The sequence below is a fragment of the Mesoplodon bidens genome (assembly GCF_964165515.1).
Source record: "Mesoplodon bidens genome assembly, chromosome: X".
Classification (NCBI taxonomy): Eukaryota; Metazoa; Chordata; class Mammalia; order Artiodactyla; family Ziphiidae; genus Mesoplodon; species Mesoplodon bidens.
In genome coordinates, this window is record NC_138163.1 from 58,805,319 (window position 1) to 58,830,935 (window position 25,617).

The following is a 25,617-nucleotide window of genomic DNA, read 5'->3' on the forward strand; positions in this document are numbered from 1 at the left end:
TTCCTTCATGTCTTCCCACCCCAGTGCTCTTGATTAATGGTACACAATCCTAAGTACCTGGCACACAGTACCCAAAACAAATATCCACTGAACACTGAATGAGTTAGCCAAAATCAACAGTAGCGTATATGCACCAACTATGGTCCATAATAGATTGTAAGCCAATACAAGTATTTGGAAACAGTCCCTTATAACTCTCAACAAATATGAAATAAGCTACTGAGTCCATTAAGCCCAGGGAAAAATATGCAGTGAGGCCAATATTCACATTAATTGCAGGGTCAGGGTACATTGGCACGGGCTTTCTGAGAAGCATTTGGCCTTTCAAAGTTCACACCCTCAGGGGAGTCAGTCCTAAGGAAATATTGAGAAGAAGCCAAATATTTATATAAAGGATGTTCACAGTAAATTCATTTATAATTATAAAAACCTGAAAACAATCTGTATGTACAATAAGAAAGGACTGGTCAAGATGATTATGACATTGTATAAAATGGAATATTATATAGACATTCAAAGTCACACTTTGCAGGTTAATATTGAAAAATTCTAATAATATAATGCTCCATGAAAAATCAGCATATAGATATATAGAAGAGGAATAGAGGAGGGAGGGAGATAGAGTGAGAGTAAGAGAGAGAGAGGGAGAGAGATGAAGATGGAGATAACAAGACGTGCTGAGCTGAACAGTGAGTAATGGTGAAATGTACTGAGCTTGAAAAGTGTAATTGGTGGTTTATTTTGTCACTTACATAAGTCTCCAGATTGCCTATGATAAGTGAGCATTAGTTTCACAATCAGATGAGAATAATACATGATAAATAACAAGGAATTCATCTTTGAATATTACTGTGAGTCTTCCCTGGGCTATGGAGTGAAGAATAACATATAACTGGCATTCAACAGCTGTTGTTTCCTACCTTTAAAGACAAAGACAAATGAGTTCATGCTTGAATCGTAGCAGTAGTGATTTCGACTAGGTATAAATAAAACTGCTTAACTATAAGGTCATATGGCATAGTATATTTCACAAAAGAGGTTTCACATCATCCTTCAGAGATTATTCCAGAAACTGTAGCTAGTTACCAGTCTCAGATAATATAAGGTCATTTCCACAACAATCCAAGTAGATGAACATGATCATCTCAAATTCTTTCCTAGCTCTAAGCTCTATGAAAATATAAAATGATCTACTTTAATAGAATTAAAAGGTCTTAAGTTACTGAAACCAACCTGTATTTCCTTTCTCAGACCTGAACACTAATAACATAGCATTACTAATTAGACCCTGTTGTTCACAACAAAACTATAAATGTACCAGCATAAATTGAATCAATGCATTTCAGAGTCATGTTTCTAAAAAGCAATGCATTCACCCCTAATATAATGTTTTTGGTGCGGCATTGACTTTAAACTGAATTCAAGAGTGTTGAAACTTAACAAATAGATTAGTATCTCCAATCACAGAGGCAGAACTCTCATGATCATCATAATTAATAGTTATAGCAAATGAGTACCCACAGACACAATGACTTACCAGGTATTAATAGAGGAAGTTTAGTGAGAGAGCTACACTTAAAAAGTGTCTGTTAGACAGAAGAGAGTAAAACACAATCAAATGACATTGAGGATTATATCACATACCTATCAGATGAGTGAAATCAATGTCTAGTCTTTGTCTGTACTTGAAATCTGGGTCCATACCACTGCAGTGCAGCACTATCTGTGAAACACACTCCTCAACTATTTTGTAATACTGTGGCCTGCAAAAAAGAAGAAGTAATCTTGAATACCTTTTCTACCTATACAAATCAATTTTCTTAAGAAGTGATTCTGCATGATAAAGAAAACTAGGTCATTTTCTAGCAGGCTAAAAAACTCTTTTCTAGCCATTACACTCACTCAGGAGGAATATGCCTAAGCTTAAAGATGGGTTGGATGTTATAGTGCAAAACCCATTGTAATATAATCAGCTGTGAACACTTAGTGACTTAATACTCTAGTTTGCAGGGATTCATGCTTGTGTTCAAAGATACTTATCAACCTTATCTACTAAATTAAGCTATTGTTCCTAAAGTTAATAAAAACAAATGACTCTTTAGTTCTACATCTATGGATACAGAAATGGTTCTAGGCCTCTCCAAGTTCTCAATTTCAATAAGGAATGAGTACCTTGGCATTACATGGCAACAATGTATTGAATTTACTGCCACACTTTTACTCAAGATAGCTATAACAGCTTTTACAAAACTGGACTCAGCCACTTATGTTACAGACTACTCCAAAGATCTACTTATACACATACTTTAAAAGATCCATTTTATAGAAGCATACACACTAAATATGCATGGTGATAGCTTCAATTTGTTTGGTGTCAAAGGTTTGAAACATTTCCTAATTCTGTAATCTATCAAGGTAATTCTGGCCTTAAAAATGACCACTTACATACTTCAAAAATTTTAAAAAGGCACTTTTTGCATTAAAATTCGGGGAAAATTTAGTATTTATCAGCAGCTAATAAGTTCAATAGAGAAAAAATCAGAAAGAAATACTACTATGGACAAACTATGACATAAACATCTCTAAAATTAGTGTGCTGATAACTAGCCAACCTACTAAAAGTTTTCAAATAAAGCCAAACATATTCTAATTGCTCTTATATGTCTTTTGTCATGGGGCTGATCTCAAGGATAAGAATAAATAGCAATATGTATTACACATCTGAGGCTTTTTCAAGTCATCATCAGATCTAGGGTAAACAATATTGGATTATAATCAATCTAGTCAATGACTCTGGGTAAACAGGGAAAACACAATGGTTCTCTTTCAGGACAAATTAATTATCCATAAGTAGAATAAAAGTGCTAGTCGCACATCTACCTCACATGGATGTTCTCAGGATGAAAAGGACGTCATGTTAGAACAACTTCTCGTTTATTCAAAGTTACTGAGAAATGGACGGTTTCACACAAATTATTTCCCCAGGTAACTGTGTACCCATGGGCACAGTACCCCTTTAGTTGTCAGCACTTATTTGAGAAAACAACAATCATTTTGGTTGGATTACTGTCTTTCCTGCTTAAAAAAAAACAGCATATTTTAAACATTTTTCTATGTCTCTGTAACATCATGATGCCCATCAGTTATTGCAACTGGCCTGAACTATAAAGAAAACTATAATAGTTCTCTATGGACTTTAGAATTGTCATTTTTGTTGTGACTGTACCCGACCCCATGGTAGCCTTCCTTTGCCCTTTAATCAAGCAAGGTTTGAGAAATCAGAGAACCTAGGTTGCTAGAATTTCATGCATATTAGAGTATGAAGAACAACTAAGAGTCTCTTAAACAGTTAAATATAAGATCATGGTCACCAACTTATGGATAATTTCAGTCATTCAGAAACCCTTCTCTAATTTTCTGGTTTTCAGATATATTCCCAGAACTACACTCTGAAATTTCTGACTTTATGGATTATTATTATATTCGTTTATTTAGAAGAATTACATTGCTGTGTATAAAGCTGAAATATTAGTATTATTATTTTCTTAGATAAGATCACACCTATTTCTAGATAATACAAGAGGAATAACAATAGTCTTATTAAAATATACGAGGACTTAAAATGCTTACTAAATAGCAAATTTTATCATTGCTGTTTTTATTATTATTAAACTTCTGAAAGAGGGCTTCCTTCAGCTACCAGGTTCAAAAAAATATCCACATCCACACACCCTGTGCACACTAAAACTAAAGCACTTTTACCACATTACAATATAGTGATACTATCTCTATATTCTATTATTTCTACCACCACATTATATAAATTCATGGGAAGTGTGGCAGATACTGCTAGATGTCCTATGATGTCCACGCTTCTCTTTTCCCTTTACTATTTGAACTTTATGTTTACCTGTGTATATTGCTTGCCAGAATAATATTTCCCATTTCCTTTCACTTATTGCTTCATAAAATCATCTCAGAACTTAGTGGTTCAAAACAATAACATAATCTTATTATCCCTCACATTTTTGTGGGTAAGAAATTGAGGAGGCGCCAATCAAGTCCGTTGGCTCAGATCTTACACACGGCTTCAGCCAGCTAGAGAGAGACCTAGAAGAATAGGGTGGACTGAACATAAAAAAAAAAAAAAAGTACGAGGACTTAAAAGTTCTACCATAGACTCTTCAGAGCTTACTCTGTGCCACAAAAAAAATTCATCATAGGGTCAGTAAAATCTGTTGGGTTCATTGCTACTGAAATGGCATACCCCGTTTTTATAAGTATATTCTTCTGGCTCAGTTAAAAATAGATTGAAAAAAAATGTTATCTAGAGTCGTCAAACTCTTATACTCCATGTGTATATATATATATATATATATATATATATATATATATATATATATATATATATATATATATATATATATGCATATACTGTCTAGACACCACTACATTGTTAATTTTCCTTTAAAATCCAATTCAAATTATAAAAATTGTACTCTCATAACAGCTTCTTACCTGATATAATAATCATTCCTGATGAGCAAAAAATGTTGTAGAATGGATAATAAGTAATTTTCAGCAGCAGTGTCCTTCAACATATTATACAGAAGATGGTACACTTCATTCATATCAGTGGAAAGTAAGTAAAGGAAAAAAATCAAGGATTCTTGATAACAGTTTCATTCATAACAAAAGCAGCTTCAGTTTTGAAAACACTGATATATCACTTTGCTTGCATTACTGTTTCTAAACCTTCAACTCCATGTTCCAGTATTTAAAACATTTCCATAAAGAAATTTAATCTATGGATCACTTTAATCTTTTAACAAGTGTAAGAGACTTAGAGTATTTCCAAGACCATTTAACCATTAAACGTTTAAATTATCAGCTGTTCATTATATTTTAAAATTCCAGCTTATAGTTGGTACCATTGGAACAGCAATGCCATTAATGAAAATGTTTTTTCTTGACCTTCCTGTGGTTGTGATGGAAACCTATATTAATGCATGCAAGCCAATACTCCTGTCTTTTCACTGCCCACATAAGATAGTAATGCAAATAAGCATTGTGTGGGCTGCTAAAAGTTCATAAAAACCAGTTTTATTTTATACAGATGAAATACGTACCACATATGAAATCATTACTGTTTGCATTTATTTGTATGTCATTATTTGATAAGGAACTTGAAACATTTTTCTTAGGATATAAAAAGTGGTAGAAGTTTAAATGCTTTTAGTAAACTAGAAAACAGATTTAAAAAATGGATTCACTTTTATAAGAAAAGCGAGGACCTAGAAAAATCGATGTAAAAGAAAAGGAGAAGAGGAGATGTAATCCAGCATCTTAAAAATAACCTGAAATGTCAACGTTTTCTCTGAAATAGAATTAAGTATATGATGGATTACTTCTTAGACCCCATGTAAGAGTGTTGTGTTAAAGTTTCATAAGGTCCTTTTGATGGCTATGGAATAGATCCAAAAATAGCTTTCTGATGAAGAGAAATTTATATAAAGCAAGATATTTATTAATTGATATAAAAATCATTTAATTTTATGGAGACCACTGTAGACTAGAGTCACTGATGAAGAATAAGAAATTACTAGAAATTATCTCTCATAATAACAAAACTGTTATTCATTGCACTTATCCAGTACTCATGTGTAAGATGCTTTGATAGGAACATTGGAGGAAAAAGTTGAAACACTTGTGCCCTCCATCTCATAGGCACAAAGAAGTGTGTATAAATAAGGCAGATGCAAGCAAAGCACTGTAGAGTGAGGAGGAAGATGGAAGAAGACGTTATAGAGAAAAAGTCCAGCTCAAAGGTCATTTTGGTTCCGAAGTATTTCCCAATTTCCTCAGAACCCATAAGTAAGAAGTTTAATGGGTGTGAAACAAATGGCCATCAATGCTATGACAACCATCTTTCAGATCTAAAATCATTTTGTATAAAATCATTGCCATAGGAAGATTATATGCTAGTTGTATTTGACTCAAATGCTTCTACTCTAGCATCATTGTTATAGTCAGACCCTATCACATCTAAACATTTTCCCCCCGCTAAAGAACCAAAATATTTGGATTGAGAATAAGACATCTATTTGAATTGAATGATATCTCTAAGTCACTGGAGTACCATTTAATAAACTGAAAAAGTATATTACCTATAGTCACATATGAACTCACTGACCTTTTCCCCCAAAAAACCCTTATCCATGAGGAATACTGCCTTAGGCTCTTGTCTATTCAAGACCATTGAGCAGAGTATATCTATAATGCAGCAAGACATTGTGCGGATTTCAATACAGTCTGTGTAAACCATCAGGACAGTCTGACAATTCTTCAACATGAATCTCAAGGACAGCATCATCGTGAGGTTCTAATATAAATAAATGGATATAAATTGGGCTGGCAGACAAGAATTCTAATAATGGTTCACAAAATCACCCACAAATCCCTTTTTCACAGTACATGCAAAATGATTTCTGTGGTTCGTCAAAAGGATATTCCATTTCTGCTCGAATGTCATTGAGACGGTGTGATAATTCAGTTAGGTCGTCCTCTTTGTTCTCATCAAATACTTTCAACTGAATATCAAGCTCGTCATTCTCTTTTTCTTTCAGATCCTAATATATAAACAGAAAAATTAACAGACGAATAACAGTTTAACAACATCATACTTTGGCAATAAAGGCCTGACACTATTATTCATCTACATACACAGAAGCAATTTCAAATATTGACCCAGGCACTTGGTTTCCTGAAAGAAAGTAAATGTACTCTGTTTTTCTATTTTAAAATGAAAGAACCTCATTGCATTCACCGCATTTCTTTTCATGCTCCAGATTTTGACGATTCACATTAAAAAAATAACGATCACTTTCGCAACGGAAAAAAACTAATTGCTACAAACCCAAATTAAATGCTGTCGTTTTGACTAAACACACTAATCAAAGATCGCAAAAGAACTCATGCAGTTAGAATATTCACATATGCCTCTGGCAAAAAATGCGAATATAGATCAATTGTATTAATGAAGAACAAATGCAAGGATATATTCAAGCACAACAGTCCCAAGTATGGCGTGGAAAGTTGTAAAAACAAATTTACTTTAAATGACATTTTGTGATTTTTAAAGCAAAAAGGCGTCAGGACTTTTTTAATCAAGATGCAAAATTAGCCTCCTCCCCCACCTTTTATTTTTGCTTAGCCGAATCACAAAATACCAACTTGGGCATCAAAGACCTGTTTTTGTAATACATTATAAGCACATGCATTACAAACCTCTGATAATTTTCAAAATCATAGTATAAACAAAATCTTTGGAAGCATGCCACACTAGAGATTGTTGGGCTTAATATATATCACCTGGAATAGCTTTTAATATGTGTCCATTAAGTTGCCGCTTTCAAAACCCAAATCGATAATCACAACTGTGGATGCTTAAGGGTGATACCGAAAGAGGGACTAGGATGTTCAGAGCTGAGCTTGAACTCTAAAAGGAAATGCAAGCACGGTGTACTTCAAATTAGGTCGATAAAACAAACTCGGATCCATTTTCTTGTTTCTATTTTTATTCAATAGGACGACTTTAAATGGAGATGCAACGCGTATTACTGAAGCCAAACACAAATTTATGCAATTTCTAGGTGTTCTTTTTCTAACGTTCACATACATAATAATTTACCTACAGAGCATATGAAAATATTAATATGTTTCTATATAATTGCATATAAAATACATAACAAATACATGTATTTAAACTTAGTTTCCTCTTGAGTAATAATTTGTTTTAGGTCTAACTTTCCACTTTGAAAGGGAATGAAGAAATTTATTGGAATTAAAGTTATCTAACATTGGTGAGTTATATTATCAGGTGATTTCTGAACTCAATTCAGAAAAGAGCAGGAGCCAGACACACCCAATATGCTGGTCATTGCAGAAAAAAAACTTTAATATGTGGGATCGGGAGGGTGGGAGGGAGGAAGATGCAAGAGGGAAGAGATATGGGAACATATGTATATGTATAACTGATTCACTTTGTTATAAAGCAGAAACTAACACACCATTGTAAAGCAATTATACTCCAATAAAGATGTAAAAAAAAAATAAAAACTTCATGTGTAATGTAAGGAGCTGATAAGAATATACTTTCATTCTCTCTCAAAAAAAAAACCTTTATAATATGGAATTTTTCCTTATTCTTATGTCACAAGATATTCTTTCTTAGATGTTCACTATCAGACTTTAACACATCCAAATATGTTTGGAAAATAGAAAAAACAAGTTAATTAAATACTGTCATTTAATCAGCATCAGAACTTTACAAAACATGGACTCAACCTTCATGATTAAAATATTTTCAGGGAGGGCTTCCCTGGTGGCGCAGTGGTTGAGAGTCCGCCTGCCGATGCAGGGGACACGGGTTCGTGCCCCGGTCCGGGAAGATCCCACATGCTGCGGAGCGGCTGGGCGTGTGAGCCATGGCCGCTGAGCCTGCGCGTCCGGAGCCTGTGCTCCGCAACGGGAGAGGCCACAACAGTGAGAGGCCCGCGTACCGCAAAAAAAAAAAAAAAAAAAAAAAAAAAAAATATTTTCAGGGAAAATAACTGGTTAAATATTTATTTCAGTTTTTAATTAGGACAACACATTAGTTATATAAGATATATAGTATATGAACATGTACAGTACAATATAAAAATATAGATATGTATAAATGAAATATCTCATAGTGTTCATTAATAATGCTCTGTAAAAATATATATGCATATCTACATACACACACATATATAAAAATCTTCCTTTCATTCAAATGTCAAACCTTGAAAGGTATATTCAAAAATTCTTGATAAAATAAACATTTAATGAATTAATAAAAGTTTCATATAGCACAAATGTGACAGATACCCCATCGAAAAAAGGGAAATGCATCACTGAAGTTTATATTTTAAATGAAGAATGGCATAAAATTACTGAATTACACTACTAATAATTACGTGAAATACTGTAAATATGTTTCAGCTATTTTTTAAACAGATTTGCGGTACAGATACAGAATATTTTCAGCAGATTCTCTAAAACATATAAATAAGTCTCTATAATATGGTGTACTTCAAAGGAAATCAAAGTCCATTACCAGTACATGACTGATTACCAGTCAAGCAATCAAAATTGAGTCTTCAAAAGAGTAAGAAAGGGTTTGTCGGTCTTTTAAAAGAGGTTAAGAATGCCTGCTGCCTACAGACACAATTTCTTACTATCTTGTTCCTTCACATATCTGACTTATCTAATATTTTCTTAATTTATTTAACTAACTAAAAGGCAGATGGAGAAAACTTCACAAGAAATCAATGTAAGTTAACTAGAGAGAAAATACTATTTTAAAAATCACTATATACTGTTTAATAACTCATTTGGCCCAAATTACTAAAGCAAATTTATGAAAAGTAAATTTTCCATGTAAGTGAAATATAAACTCTCTTTAAACATCATAATTTATCTATAGAGACAGGGCAAATTTTGAAAATAAATTTCTACAGAATGTAATTAAAATAACTGTCCTTGTCTTGAGGATTCTAATTATTATATGAAACAAAAGTTTCACTCTACTACAATGATGGTCTCAGGGATTACTGAAATACTAAGAACTATTAAGAACTATTCTTCCCCAACACCTAATGATTCCAGATATTTATAATTTTTGATCCATGTACCAACAATTTATATTAGCCCTAGCCACGTCTAATTTGCTGCTTTGAATATGATATATTCCAGAAAACTAGCAAGCTCCTCCTGTTAGAACAGTGTATAAAATAAGAGTAAATAGGATAAAAGCCAGGATATTAAAGACTCATTATGAATATATTATTAGGCTTCCATGCATGTGTAAAAGATGTTTGATATTACTATAAATTCTAGTGGTTGAAATTTAAATATTTAGTAAATTAGATAGCTAGACAGCAGTTGACATGTTAGGTACATCTAGTATACATTAAAGCATGACCATTCTGACTTTTGCTCCAAATTGTGATAATAAAACTTCAAGGACAACAACAACAGTAGTGAAATGTATGGTATTAAGGGAAGGACCTCTAATCTCAGGGTTTATCTGCCTAGATCCTGATTCTCATATTGTATATCAGAAATACCTGGGGAGGATTATTTTCTTTCAAACCAAACATCTCTGCCCTACCCCCAATAAGATTTTGATAGACTTTCTTTAGGGGGACATGCCCAACTTCTTGAGAACCAGAGCCCTATTTAGCCATATTTCACTCCATTGTCACAGGAAGAAAAAGAAATTGAGAATCCTTGTAGGTTCTATTCCAAAACTTTAAGAGGCAGAAACATGACACTTCTCACTTTCCTCTTGCTGAAGGATCCCTGAGATCTAAGAATCAGGGCATACTGAAGGGATGTGATAGTTAAAGAAAAATCTAACTGGAAGCATAAGTTAAGCGGTACAGGGTACCGCAAGGGGCTTTATATACAGCTACAGGGCCAATGCGAAAGTGTAGCTAAGAAACACTGATGCAAAATCTTAGCTGTCAATGTAACCAAAGGAAAAATACCATGAGACCACTGAACCCAGCAGAAATGAGCACACCCTGGCAAACGTGCAAAAGGTAAGGACAAGAGATACTGTGCCTACCCTTTCTGAAAAGATGAGGACTTAAATAAATTGAGAGTCACAGTTTTCTTGACCAGCCATTCAGTAGCATAAGGTAAAAAATGAATGTTTAATTATAAATAGACACAGGGAAATGAAAGCTGGCGCAGACAGCAACAACTAAGGCAGAAAAACATGGCATATTACTAAATGAGTAGAGGATCTTCAGGAGCCCCTGAGGCCAACAAGTGTCCAAAGACATGATTACTCTCCCAGAAACAGAGGACCAGTTCCGAGAGGACAAGGATGGAAACACTGAGTAGGCAACTCAAAAGCACACTAGAATGAGGACTGTAATATTACCTCTAGCTACATAAGACCACAGAGTTTTCATGAGGAGAGATTTGTGACAAAAAAAGAATAAGTGTGTTACATACACTATAACTAGTGAATGTGCCTAAGTTAACTGCATATTGAACCTCTATTCGGGTCACTTACGATGATGCTTTGATTCACTGCAACCAATTCCTTGCTTTTTAAAGTCATGGATGAAAGAACCATCCAAAGTGGAATTGACATAGAAATTTCTAAAACCGCACAGATCCAATCATATATCTTATTAAAATGGGTTTCAATAGACCCAATTGTATATTTTATGATGATGAGTTTCAACTACTTTCAGTTAAGACTATCAGAAGACAAGTTACAGATGCATGCTACACACTAGTCCCTCACCAGGAAATATCCCTGATTTTGGTATTTCTAATACCCTAGGAATACCTTATATATACGCTCATTGACATTTGTTTTATTTTGTTTTTTCTTTCCTCAGTCCTTTTATTCCCCACCCCTACATTTACTTCTTGTTTATCAGGTATGGTCTAAGTAGCTTAAATAAAGAAACTAGTGAGATTTTACTTGTCTCCTTTAAAAATGCCACAGTCTTGAACAAAATCCTTCTTTAGTTAACATACTAAGTATAAAGTCATGGTAGTTGTATTTCTATTTATAGAATAAGTGTGCTCATTTATCTTAGAACAAGCCTATAAAGTTATTTCAAAAATGTTTTTAACAGTATCACAATTAGCACAGATATCCACACTCAACTTAAGAAATAAATTTTTTCTTTAGAAAAGTTGCTATGGATTTATAACAAGAATACCTTATGTTATGTGTCTAGAATATACTAATCAAAATTTTATGCATACTTATGCTGAATATAAAGGAAATCAATCTAAGTTATCAAAGAAGAAAGCAAAAAATTTTAATGAAAAATTGAAATGGCAAAAAAATAGCAGTCTCTTATGTTCTCAGTATTCAAAGTCAAAGAAAAGTTCCCTTCGACTTCAAGAAGACCAAAAAAGCCATCACTTCTGGACATACCATTAGCTGAATTCCAAATCATCAGTTGTATGTAGAGACTAACGCTACTGCAACATCAAAAATCTTACAAAATGTCCAGTGCTTTACAAAAGGAAACGGCAAGGCACATTTATTTACTTTGCTGAAAGTACTTTTGTCTAAAGAGAGAAAAACATTAAAGTTCATAAGCATAATAAATGTGCACATTCCACTTACTGGTAACATTGTTTTTAGTCCTGAACGAAGGAATTCATTCCTTAAATGTATTCGAAAATCAAGCTCATAAGGAGATGTGACAAGGGCATTTATAAACTGCATGCAGGCCACCTGCAATTAGAAAGTAAACTTTGTTAAAAAAAGTTTTTTTTAATTAAAGAAATACTTAATGCATTCAGATAATTTTTTCCATTTACTAAAGGAATACATACATATATTATGAAATACATCAAGAAATGCAAATGTTTATATAAGTATAATGATTATGACTTTACAGTAGAAACAAAAACATTAACAATAGAGTTTCTAATGTCCAGAGAAATTCTAACGAAGATATGATGGTTGGTCAAGTACTGCTATGCTTTGCTAAACAATATGAAGGAATATTAAACTTTCTCTGAGAAACTCCAAGTTCCAACAGTGTGGATATGGATCCCTTTAAAAAGATCATGAAATGTATCTTTCATATCCAGCTGTCCTCAGAGGGTGCTTGGCCTCAATTCTATATGGTTATAAACACTTTTCTAAAATAAATCAAACAAAGCTATAAAAGTACCCTGATGTTAAACAGGGAACAGCGATAACTTAGAGGTATTATTACACTGAGTTACACTCTCTCCATTCTATTATTGGATAGATTTGCACAAAATATAGAGTATTAAACTATATGAATAAGATGAATTAATTTACTATATAAAAATGAATGCAAGTGAATTAAGATAAACTAGAAGGCACTATGACACAAATACTAATGTGCATTGCATGATAAAGTAAATATAAGAGCTTGTTTTCAAGTAAAGGTGATTCATTACTTAAACTGACGCTGGAAAATGGGTTTTGGTTTTCTTCTGTTATTGAGGTTCCCTTTTATAAAAGAGGAGGGAGTTATTTTCCATTAATTGCAAGCTAGGAGAGTGTCAACCAAATGCTAACTGCCAAGTGTTCCAAAGATTATTCCTCATTTTTGGAAAATGCTGCTCACGTATAAGGCAATTGGCTAATAGTTTAAGTGAAGGGCTGCACATTGAAATTTATTATTTCTAAAGTACGCAATGAGTCTTGTGTTCAAAGAGCTGACTGCAAGGGGACCACTGGAAAATACCAGATTTAGTAAATATGTTAAGTATATATAGAAAGGAGCACAAATAAATCAATAGTTAGTATGGAAAAACACATCAGCAAAAGAAAAATATTTCAAATGTATTTTGACTTGACTTCATCCAGACCTGTTATTATGATAGTGATTTTTTTCAAGTAGAGACAAACATTAAAAGCTATATTACATTTATTGTTATACCTTTATCTTATGCATTTAAGCTGTTTTGGAGGAGATTAGCCTATCTAGCTCACATCCAGGTTCAAAAATCAAAAGTTACATGCATTAAAAGGGATTATCGAGGTTGTCTCTAACATTACTAGCTATCTAAATGATAATTGAACAATTCAGTCCAATTCTTATGAATGCTCAAATGTCAAGCTAAATCACTTAGACATCTGACTAAATATTTGCCATTGACTTGGCATTACCTCAAAAGTCATATCAGATAAGTTATTATGATGCTTGTGCCTTAATGGGTTACTTAACCTTCCTGTTTACAGTAAGAAAATGTTTAAGTCTTCATATAGTTTCAGTAGGCTGGAATATAAGTTTGCACAGCGTATGAGTCCAAAGGTATATTATGACTGTATTTGCATGAATGATTCTTGTTATGTTACAACTCTGACCTGACAGAACAAGCCAAAATACATGTCCAATCCAAAATTAATAGAGAGAAAAGTTGCCATCTGCTAGGATTGTTCTTGCCAGAAGAAATTCTAGCTTAATGGCTTGTATTAATACCCTACAAGCAAAGAGAACATTTCCATAAGAAACAAGTTAATGAGTCTTGGAATTGTACCTTTATACAATAAAAGTATTTGGATCAGGAAATTATAAAAATAATAAAAGCCAAAAAAAATAATGAATGTAACATCAAAATAATTTCACATTTAATAATATAAATGTTGCAATGCTTTTAAATACTCACTTAACACACAATGTATGAATATATAACTAAATGCTAAAAAAAGAAGTTACATCCATTGACTATAGTAAAAAATACCACATACTTTGAAGTCAGTAGTTTAAACAGGTAATAGCACTGGTTTATCAATGTACTATTTATTGTTTATCAAATTCTAAAAGATATTTAATTACATACAAATAGCATAAGATGAATATTCATACTATCATGTCATTTTTCAACATAATCTGCTAAAGCAATGCTCTTTAATAGGAATATTTACATTGTATGAATGTGGAGAACAAAAAGAATCATCTTAATTATCTCCATTCCTTTATACTGCTACATAATTACTGCCCTTTTCAGAGGATAGGAACAAAATCAATCCAATTGTCACTATTTACAAAGTTAAATTTTTAAAATGTAATTAGTTTATAGGGCAGAGTATATTATTATTTAATTAAAATATGAAATACCCATTGTGTGTATTCTGAATTCATAGCTAAATACAAACCTCCAAACTATTATCATCATTAATGTGTTGTATTAGTTTTTGTTACTAGACAATTTAGGAGCTTTACATAATTCACCATCTAATCTCACCCTCACAAAAACCATGAGATAAGTGTTACTATTATCCTTATTTCAGAGATGATGAAGCTGAGGCTCAAAGCAGATAAATAACTTATACAAGGTGACACAGCAAGGAGGAAATTCATGATTCTAAACATATCACTTTACTCCAAATACAGTATAATTTTCAGCACATTCCAGATGCCTCATAAACTCCATTCCTAGATTAACACAACAAAATATTTTAAGGATGGGTAAGATAATAAAATTTAATTCATGTTTAAAATATTGGGAATACCTAACTTTGAAACTATAGGTTAATTAGAAAAACATATAATTATTTTAATATGCTGTCTAGTATATAAAATGGTTATCTTATGGTTATCAAGTATACCTCAATAAAAATAAAGTGGTTATCATAATACATAATGGAATGTGAAAGGAAGGAAGGAAGGAAGGAAGGAAGGAAGGAAGGAAAGAAGAAAGAAACAAAGAAACAAAGAAAGGAACAAAGAAAGATAGAAAAGGAAGAGAGAGGAAGGGTGGGGGGAAGGGAGGAAGGGAGATAGAAAATGGTTTCTGGAATGTGTTACATCCCACTTTATATATATCCTGAACAGTGACCTATGGACAGCATCCCATCATCCAAAACAATGGTCCCTCACTCTCCTTTACTTCCTGCCACCCTACTCCCTCCACTCCCTATTCAGCATAGATGTGCACGCAAATACACACATCACATACACACACACACACACACACACACGAGCATGCTGTTCAATACAGAGTCACTGACTACAATTTAAATTTAGCTTAATTATAATTAAATAAAATTTAAAATGCTGTTTCTCAGTTTCATTAGTTACAGTTCAAGTGTTCAACAGCCACATGTGGCTAGTGGCTCCCATATTGGACAGCACGGATATAGGAGACTGCAGAAAGTTTGACTGAATAGCACTGCACTGGACACTTTAAAAAGGATTCTGGCCTAATATCTAAAACCTAAGCTCCAAAGCAGTATAAAACTCATTTCTGAATAATGGAACTTTCAAAATTGGCATTGTTTGACTTCCAAGTATATAAATCTTTAAGAGCATCACTGAACGATATTGTCCTCTTACAATGAAAAATCAATCTACTTTCAAAAAACAAAACTCTAACTCCAGAGATAGAAAATAAAGAATTACGGGATTTGAAAGCTAGAAAGAACATAAAATACTCTGGTCCAATATCCTCATTTAAAGATAAGGAAACTGAAAACCTAGGAAGATTAGATGATTTGCCCAAGACTGTATAGCTAATAATAAAACACAAAGATTGAATTTGAACTCAGGCCTCATGACTTTTAGTTTTTTAGGTAGAATCTTTTAGGTAGACTCTTTCTACCACACTATAATGCACAAGTCAGGCATTGCTGAATAGCATTTTTCCCTGTACTGGAAAGAAAACAAGTGCCTTTAAATAGAAATCAGAGTCCACTAGCCAGATTTCATCTGTTGCTTAGTTTCTTTAAAATGTATCTAAGGTTCAAAATGGTCTGCCATATTTATTTGATTTAAATTCAGCTTCCATGAGAACTAAAATTCAAAAATAATAGGAAGTCTGAATTTTCTCCATTATTGATAAACATACTAGGCTAGAACCATGATTATGATTTTTAACCAGTAAAAAAAGTTTCTGTATTTGCAATGTTATTAAATGATCTCCCTATATTATATGGAAATGTTTACATGATATCTATATAACCCATTTAACAAATGCATAAAAATGTAGATAAAAGCATACAATGAGAAAGCATCCAATAATTTCTGCCATGCATAATTACAATAAACTGAATTACTATCAATTTTTCTATAATATTATGATCCTTCTTTTACCATAATAGTATACATTCTTTGTATAATAATCACCTCTTCTTTATAATCACCCATTCTTTAGTCACAGGGTGCTACTGTCTTCATCCTGGGGTGTGGCGTGTGGTATAGAGAGTGAAATATCACAAAATAAATTTCAAGCTTCCTAAAGATATGGCTCTGTATTTGTTTAGGGTTTTCTTTGTAACCCCTAACTGCCGCCAATAAAATGTTTAAAGTATAATGGGTGAATAGTCATTAAATGTTTCAAATTTTATTGACGAGATATATTACTACAAAAAGAAATTGCATTCATTTTCTTAAGTGATAGGGAAAATCTTTAAACATAAAATATATTCACAAAATTCCTGGGAAAATGCTAGAACCTTTTATTTACTGTAACTCACCAGCTTTGAAAACTACAAACATCTACTTGTTTGATCACAATTCACAGAGCTATATAGTACAATAATTGCCAACTCTAGGACATTCTCAGACAGATTATCCATATTGCCATTAGCTGTGACAAGTTGTGCTTTTAAAATGTTATTGACATTGTCACACATTGACCTTATTAAGTACTTTCTTGACACTAACAAGGTCTTTCTTTATCCAGCCCAGCAGGAGTTAGGAAAAAAGATGGTCTGAGTCAAAATAAGTACCAACGAAGAAAGATACAAACGTACAGAGAAAGTTATTAAGTCATAAAATGGGTGATTCCAGGCACGGCATTGCCAAGTACAAAGGTATGGAGGCAGAGAGACAAAATAGCATAAAATGTTTAGGGAACTGGGTACAGTATAACTGGATCAAAAACTATATGCAGAAGAATGACGGAATATGAGGTTAGAGACAAAGCCACAGTTAGATGATGAAGTATTGATATTTTTTGTGGACTAGCATTAGACTTTACTCTTAGTGGCTGTTGGAAGATGTAACAGGATTTTAAGCAGTGATATAACAAGAATGGCATTTCAGAAGTATAACTTTGTGGAAAATGATTTAAAAGGGGGTGAAATGAAGGGTAGAAGATATTTAAGAGTCCAGGGAAATTATAAAACGTTGAGATGTGACAACGCCCTGAAACAAAAAAGTGGCGGGGGCGGGGGTAGATACTGTTATGCTAAGGAAGGAAAGTACAGCACTAAGGCAGTAGAATTGGTAGGATTTGGTGACTGAGGGAATGGTGGATGGAGAAAGAGTATATTCGAAAATGACTTATGTTTCTCGTTTATGCTACTTGGTGGACAATGCTAAGGTTAACCAGGAATGGGCAAACAAGAGAAAGGCAGGCCTGGAAAACCATCAAGATGGCAGAGGAGTAAGACGCGGAGATCACCTTCTTCCCACAAATACATCAGAAATACATCCACATGTGGAACAACTCCTACAGAACACCTACTGAACGCTGGCAGAAGACCTCAGACCTCCCAAAAGGCAAGAAACTCCCCACGTACCTGGGTAGGGCAAAAGAAAACAGAATAAACAGAGACAAAACAATAGGGACGGGACCTGCACCAGTGGGAGGGAGCCGTGAAGGAGGAAAAGTTTCCACACACTAGGAAGCCCCTTTGCGGGAGGAGACTGTGGGTGGCGGAGGGGGAAGCTTCGGAGCCGTGGAGGAGAGCACAGCAACAGGGATGCAGAGGGCAAAGCGGAGAGATTCCTGCACAGAGGATCGGTGCCGACCGGCACTCCCCAGCCAGAGAGGCTTGTCTGTTCCCGCCACGGGGCAGGCAGGGTCTGGGAGCTGAAGCTCAGGCTTCGGAGCTTAGATCTCAGGGAGAGGACTGGGGTTGGCTGTGTGAACACAGCCTGAAGGGGGCTAGTGCACCACAGCTAGCCGGGAGGGAGTCCGGGAAATGTCTGGACCTGCCAAAGAGGCAAGAGACCATTGTTTCGGGGTGCACAAGGAGAGGTGATTCAGAGCAGCGCCTAAACGACCTCCAGAAATGGGTGTGAGTCGCGGCTATCAGCACAGACCCCACAGACGGACATGAAGTGCTAAGGCTGCTGCTGTAGCCACCAAGAAGCCTGCATGCAAGCACAGCTCCCCTCCCGGGAGCCTGTGCAGCCCGCCACTGCCAGGGTCCCGTGATCCAGGGACAACTTTCCCGGGAGAACACATGGCATGCCTCAGACTGGTGCAACGTCATGGGGGCCTCTGCCGCCACAGGCTTGCCCCGCATTCTGTACCCCTCCATCCCACTGGCCTGAGTGAGCAAGAGCCCCCTAATCGGCTGCTACTTTAACCCCTTCCTGTCTGGGTGGGGAACAGATGCCCTCAGGCGGGCTACACACAGAGGCGGGGCCAAATCCAAAGCTGAACTCCAGGAGCTGTGCAAACAAAGAAGAGAAAGGGAAATCTCTCCATGCAGCCTCAGGAGCAGTGGATTAAATCTCCACAATCAACTTCATAAACCCATCATCTCTGGAATACCTGAATAGACAATGAAACATCCCAAAATTGAGGCGGTGGACTTTGGGAGCAACTGTAGACTTGGGGTTTGCTTCCTGCATCTAACTTATTCCTGGCTTTATGTTTATCTTAGTTTAGTATTTACAGTTTATTATTACTGGTAGATTTGTTTATTGATTTTGTTACTCTCTTCCTTTTTCTTTTTTTTATATATAGATTTTTCTTTCCTTTTTCTCTTTTTGTGACTGTGTATGTGTATACTTCTTTCTGTAATTTTGTCTGTAAAGCTCTGCTTTTACCATTTGTGCTAGGGTTCTGTCTGTCGTTTTTTTTTTTTTTTTTTGTCCTACAGTTTTTAGTGCTTGATATCATTGGTGGATTTGTTTGTTGGTTTGGTTGCTCTCTTCTTTCCTTCTTTTTTTTTCAATTTTTATATTTTTAATAATGTTTTTTTTTAATTTCTTAAGTTTATTTTATTTAATTAATTAATTTATTTCATGCTTTGTTTGTCCCTTTTCTTCTGAGCTGCGTGGCTGACAGGGTCTTCGTGCCCTGGCCAGGTGTCAGGCCTGTGCCTCTGAGGTGGGAGAGCTGAGTTCAGACACTGGTCCACCAGAGACCTCCTGGCTCCACGTAATATCAAATGGTGAAAGTCCTCCCAGAGATCTCCATCTCAACACTAAGACCCAGATCCACTCAATGACCACCAACTACATATCTGGATATCCTATGCCAAACAACTAGCAAGACAGGAACACAACCACATCCATTAGCAGACTGGCTGCCTAAAATCATTATAAGGTCACAGACACCCCCAAAACACACCACTGGACACAGTCCTGCAGAGCAGAAAGACAAGATCCAGCCTCATCCACCAGAACACAGGCATCAGTCCTCTCCACCAGGAAGCCTACAAAATCCACTGAACCAAACTTACCCACTGGGGGCAGATACCAAAAACAATGGGAACTACGAACCTGCAGCCTGTGAAAAGGTGACCACAAACACAGTAAGTTAAGCAAAATGAGAAGACAGAGAAACACACAGCAGATGAAGGAACAAGGTAAAAACCCACCATACCAAACAAATGAAGAGGGCATAGGCAGTCCACCTGAAAAAGAACTCAGAGTAATGATAGTAAAGATGATCCAAAATCGTGGAAATAGAAACGAGAAAATACAAGAAACATTTAACAAGGATCTAGAAGAACGGAAGAGCAAACAAACAATGAACAACAAAATAAATAAAATTAAAAATTCTCTGGAAGGAATCAATAGCAGAATAACTGAGGCAGAAGAATGGATAAGTGACCTGGAAGATAAAATAGTGGAAATAACTACCTCAGAGCAGAATAAAGAAAAAAGAATGAAAAGAATTGAGGACAGTCTCAGAGACCTCTGGGATAACATTAAACACACCAACATTCGAATTATAGGGGTCCCAGGAAAAGAACAGAAAAAGAAAGGGACTGAGAAAATATTTGAAGAGATTATGGTTGAAAACTTCTCTAATATGGGAAAGGAAATAGTCAATCAAGTGCAGGAAGCACAGAGAGTCCCATAAAGGATAAATACAAGGAGAAACATGCCAACACATATTAATCAAACTAACAAAAATTAAATACCAAGAAAAAATATTAAAAGCAGCAAGGGAAAATCAACAAATAACATACAAGGGAATCCCCATAAGGTTAAGAGCTGACCTTTCAGCAGAAACTCTGCAAGCCAGAAGGGAGTGGCATGACATATTAAAAGTGATGAAAGGGAAAAACCTACAACCAAGATTACTCTACACAGTAAGGATCTCATTCACATTCAATGGAGAAAGTAAAACCTTGACAGACAAGCAAAAGAAAAGAGAATTCAGCACCACCAAACCAGCTTTACAACAAATGCAAGTTCCCTAGTCAGGAAACGCAAAAGAAGGAAAAGACCTACAATAACAAACCCAAAACAGTTAAGAAAATGGTAATAGGAACATACATATTGCTAACTACCTTAAATGTAAATGGATTAAATGCTCCAACCAAAAGACACAGAATGGCTGAATGGATACAAAAACGAGACCCATACACATGCTGTCTACAGGAGATGCACTTCAGACCTAGGGACACATACAGACTGAAAGTGAGGGGATGGAAAAAGATATTCCATGCAAATGGAAATCAAAAGAAAGCTGGAGTAGCAATTCTCATATCAGACAAGATAGACTTTGAAATAAAAATTACTAGAAGAGACAAAGAAGGACACTACATAATGATCAAGGGATCGAACCAAGAAAAAATATAACAGTTGTAAATATTTATACACCCAACATAGGAGCACCTCAATACATAAGGCAAATGCTAACAGCCATAAAAGGGGAAATTGACAGTAACACAATCATAGTAGGGGACTTTAACACCCCACTTTCACTGATGGACAGATAATCCAAAATGAAAATAAATAAGGAAACAAAAGCTTTAAATGACACATTAAACAAGATGGACTTAATTGATATTTATAGGACATTCCAACCAAAAAAAAACAGAATATACTTTCTTCTCAAGTGCTCATGGAACATTCTCCAGGGTAGATCATATCTTGGGTCACAAATGAAGCCTTGGTAAATTTAAGAAAATTGAAGTCGTATCAAGTATCTTTTCTGACCACAACGTTATAAGACTAGATATAAATTACAAGAAAAAAACTGTAAAAAATACAAACACTTGGAGGCTAAACAATATGTTACTAAATAACCAAGAGGTCACTGAAGAAATCCAAGAGGAAATCAAAAAATACCTAGAAACAAATGACAGTGAAACACAATGACCCAAAACCTATGAGATGCAGCAAAAGCAGTTCTAAGAGGTAAATTTATAGCAATACAATCCTACCTCAAGAAAAAAGAAACATCTCAAATAAACAACCTAACCTTACACCAAAAGAAATTAGAGAAAGAAGAACAAAAAAACCCCAAAGTTAGCAGAAGGAAAGAAATCATAAAAATCAGATCAGAAATAAATGAAAAAGAAATGAAGGAAACAATAGCAAAGATGAATAAAACTAAAAGCTGGTTCTTTGAGAAGATAAACAAAATTGATAAACCATTAGCAAGACTCATCACGAAAAAAGGGAGAAGACTCAAATCAACAGAAGTAGAAATGAAAAAGGAGAAGTAACAGCTGACACTGCAGAAATACAAAGGATCATGAGAGATTACTACAAAAAACTATATGCCAATAAAATGGAAAACTTGGAAGAAATGGACAAATTCTTAGAAAAGCACAACCTTCTGAGACTGAACCAGGAAGAAATAGAAATTATAAACAGACCAATCACAAGCACTGAAATTGAAAGTCTGATTAAAAATCTTCCCACAAACAGAAGCCCAGGACCAGCTGGCTTCACAGGTGAATTCTATCAAACATTTACAGAAGAGTTAACACCTACTGTTCTCAAACTCTTCCAAAATATAGCAGAGGGAGGAACATACATTCTACAAGGCCATCATCACCGTGATACCAAAACCAGACAAAGATGTCACAAAGAAAGGGAACTATAGGCCAATATCAGTGATGAACACAGATGCAAAAGTCCTCAACAAAATACTAGCAAACAGAATCCGACAGCACATTAAAAGGATCACACACCATGATCAAGTGGGGTTTATCCCAGGAATGCAAGGATTCTTCAATATACGCAAATCAATCAATATGACACACCATATTAACAAATTAAAGGAGAAAACCCATATGATCATCTCAATAGATGCAGAAAAAGCTTTCAACAAAATTCAACACCATTTATGATAAAAACCCTCCAGAAAGTAGGCATAGAGGGAACTTACCTCAACATAATAATGGCCATATATGACAAACCCACAGCCAACATCATTCTCAATGGTGAAAAACTGAAACCATTTCCACTACGATCAGGAACAAGACAGGGTTGTCTACTCTCACCACTATTATTGGGCATAGTTTTGGAAGTTTTAGCCACAGCAATCAAGGAAGAAAAAGAAATAAAAGGAATCTAAATTGGAAAACAAGAAGTAAAACTTTCACTGTTTGCATATGATACTATACATAGAGAATCCTAAAGATGTCACCAGAAAACTACTAGAGCTAATCAATGAATATGGTAAAGTAGCAGGATACAAAATTAATGCACAGAAACCTGTTGCATTCCTATACACTAACAATGAAAGAATATCTCTTTGAAAAAAAATAGTTCTGAAAAACCTAGGGTTGGGACAGGAATAAAGACGCAGCTGTAGAGAATGGACTTGAGGACACAGGGAGGGGGGAGTGTAAGCTGGGAGGAAGTGAGAGAGTGGCATGGACATATATACACTACCAAATGTAAAATAGCTAGTGGGAAGCAGCCACATAGCACAGGGAGATCAGCTGGGTGCTTTGTGACCACCTAGAGCAGTGGGATAGGGAGGGTGGGGGGGATACACAAGAGGAAGGAGATATGGGGATATATGTATATGTATAGGTGATTCACTTTGTTATAAAGCAGAAAGTAACACACCATTGTAAAGCAATTATACTCCAATAAAGATGTAAAAAAAGAGAGAAAGGCAGGTGAAGGTTGGAGAGTGGATTGGAGTAGGAAGGAGAGGATGAAGATAAGGAAGAAAAGTACAGTTAAGGACAATACTGAATTTGAAGTCCAGTCAGAAGGCAGCTGAATATATGGAATCTGTGAGTCAGTATGTATTTGGAATGGAAGAGTTCAGAGAGATTCATCACATAGAAGTGCTGGTGGAAGTCATAAGGATGGATAATGCTGCCAAGGACAATGTACAGAATGAGCAAAGGACCAGAGCAAAGGATCAAAGGACTATGGATCAACCTCTAGGAATAAGTATATTTTAAGGCCAAGCATAGAGACAGGAGATTTTACATGTAACAAAGAGGTAGAAGAAGAATGAGGAGAGCTTAGTATCATAGAAGTTGAGGGAGGAGACAGCTTTGTTCAAGCATGACCAATAGCATTGAATGGTGCTGTAGAAACCAATATGATGACTTCCAAACTGTCTGTTGTTTTTTATATTACAGAGGTCACTAGTGATTCCCCATTACCAAAAATGGTCGATTTGGCAATTATTCAACTTTGAAACAGGTTTAAAATAGAAGACATCCTTCTTTAACTCCGAAGTTATTTTTGTACTTGAAACATGACTACATGTTGTAAATATTTCTATACAACCCCCCATTGTACTAATTCTAGTTTTAAAATGTTAGTAGTATAAAATTGCCAATCAATAGTTATTTAGCTTCCTAAGTATATCAGACATTCCTTCAACACAATATTTAACACACTCATTTACTTTTCCACAAATTTCCTCCTTATTCATAGCTTCAGTGCCTTGTTTTATTATAAATGTACCTCTACTGACAAATAATAAATGATTTATCCAAAGCTACTTTCTCATATGTGATGGTATGAGTGCACTAATAGCTAATTTATAAGTATGCTTAGAGTAAAATCTCAACACTTGAGAACCACTGTGGAAAGAATCGAGCTACAGAGAATCAGTCCATATGCGTGAGGGTTTGTCTATTTAAGCATGAACATCTGTTTTTGCATGGAACTCTTTCTGAAGAGAATTCCAGAATTCCCACATTCTTAAAATATCCTAGGTATAATTTGTTATTTTATTTTTTTGCTGACTCAGGGGCATGATTAAATATGTGAGTTAGTGAGAGATGATGGAACACATAGATGCCCTCAGGAGCTATTGAGAGACACAGGGCTATATGCTCTGATGCCAAATAAACCAAATGTTATAATTTTTGAATTCCAGTTCCACTCTTTTATTATGTTTCTATCTCCTTCTCCCTTGCTTTCATTGTGTCAGTTGTTGCTTCTTCATCATCTCAGTGTACGAGTCTGGAATAAATCATCTACCAACCTCCCAACTCATGCTTCCTGTCTGCTATGGATGGAAAACAGAAAATCAGGCCCATTAAGATAACATAGGAAGAAAGAGTTAATAGGCTCTGATTAAAGGCCAAAAGGTCTTTGTCACCATGAGGCTTACTTGATGGATTTGGTGACATTTTGTAGGCTACTCAGATTATTTTATTTTTTTTCTTTTTTCTTTTTTTTTTTGGTTCTGAGTTATATTCCAAAATGATAAATCTCTCAAATAGATAAGGTCAGGATAAGTGAACCAACTGTATATTTACTTCTATGTTTTTGTGTACCATATCTAATTATAACATGCACAATTTTTTTATTATTTTCAGCATGTTAGACAACATTTTTTAGATGTATTAAATCATGCTAAAATAAAAACACTTCTGCACACAGCTCCTGAAATACTTTAAGACATTGCACCTTTCAGACTAATAGAAGCCTGTGAAGACTGGGGATGGTTTTTATAATACATCATTGGAGGTTAACTCTATGACTTTCTCTTTCCAAAAACAACTATTATTGGGAGGGACAAATTAGGAGTTTGGGATTAACATATACATACTACTATATATAAAATAGATCACCAACAAAGACCTACTGTTATAGCACAGGGAGCTATACTCAATATCTTGTAATAACCTATAATGGAAGAGAATGTAAAATATAT

At 34.9% G+C, this 25,617-nt stretch overlaps 1 protein-coding gene across 1 annotated transcript in view; it reads right to left on the minus strand.

Moving 5' to 3' along the window:
* Positions 1 to 25,617, minus strand: part of DIAPH2 (diaphanous related formin 2) — an 897,118-nt gene that overhangs the window by 630,001 nt on the left and 241,500 nt on the right. Inside the window, exons 11-14 of the mRNA XM_081223297.1 lie at positions 12,191 to 12,301; positions 6,511 to 6,629; positions 4,519 to 4,635; positions 1,645 to 1,763 (exon numbers count right to left, since the gene is read on the minus strand). Of these exons, the coding sequence (XP_081079423.1) occupies positions 1,645 to 1,763; positions 4,519 to 4,635; positions 6,511 to 6,629; positions 12,191 to 12,301 (466 nt within the window). The remainder of the gene's footprint in view (positions 1 to 1,644; positions 1,764 to 4,518; positions 4,636 to 6,510; positions 6,630 to 12,190; positions 12,302 to 25,617) is intronic.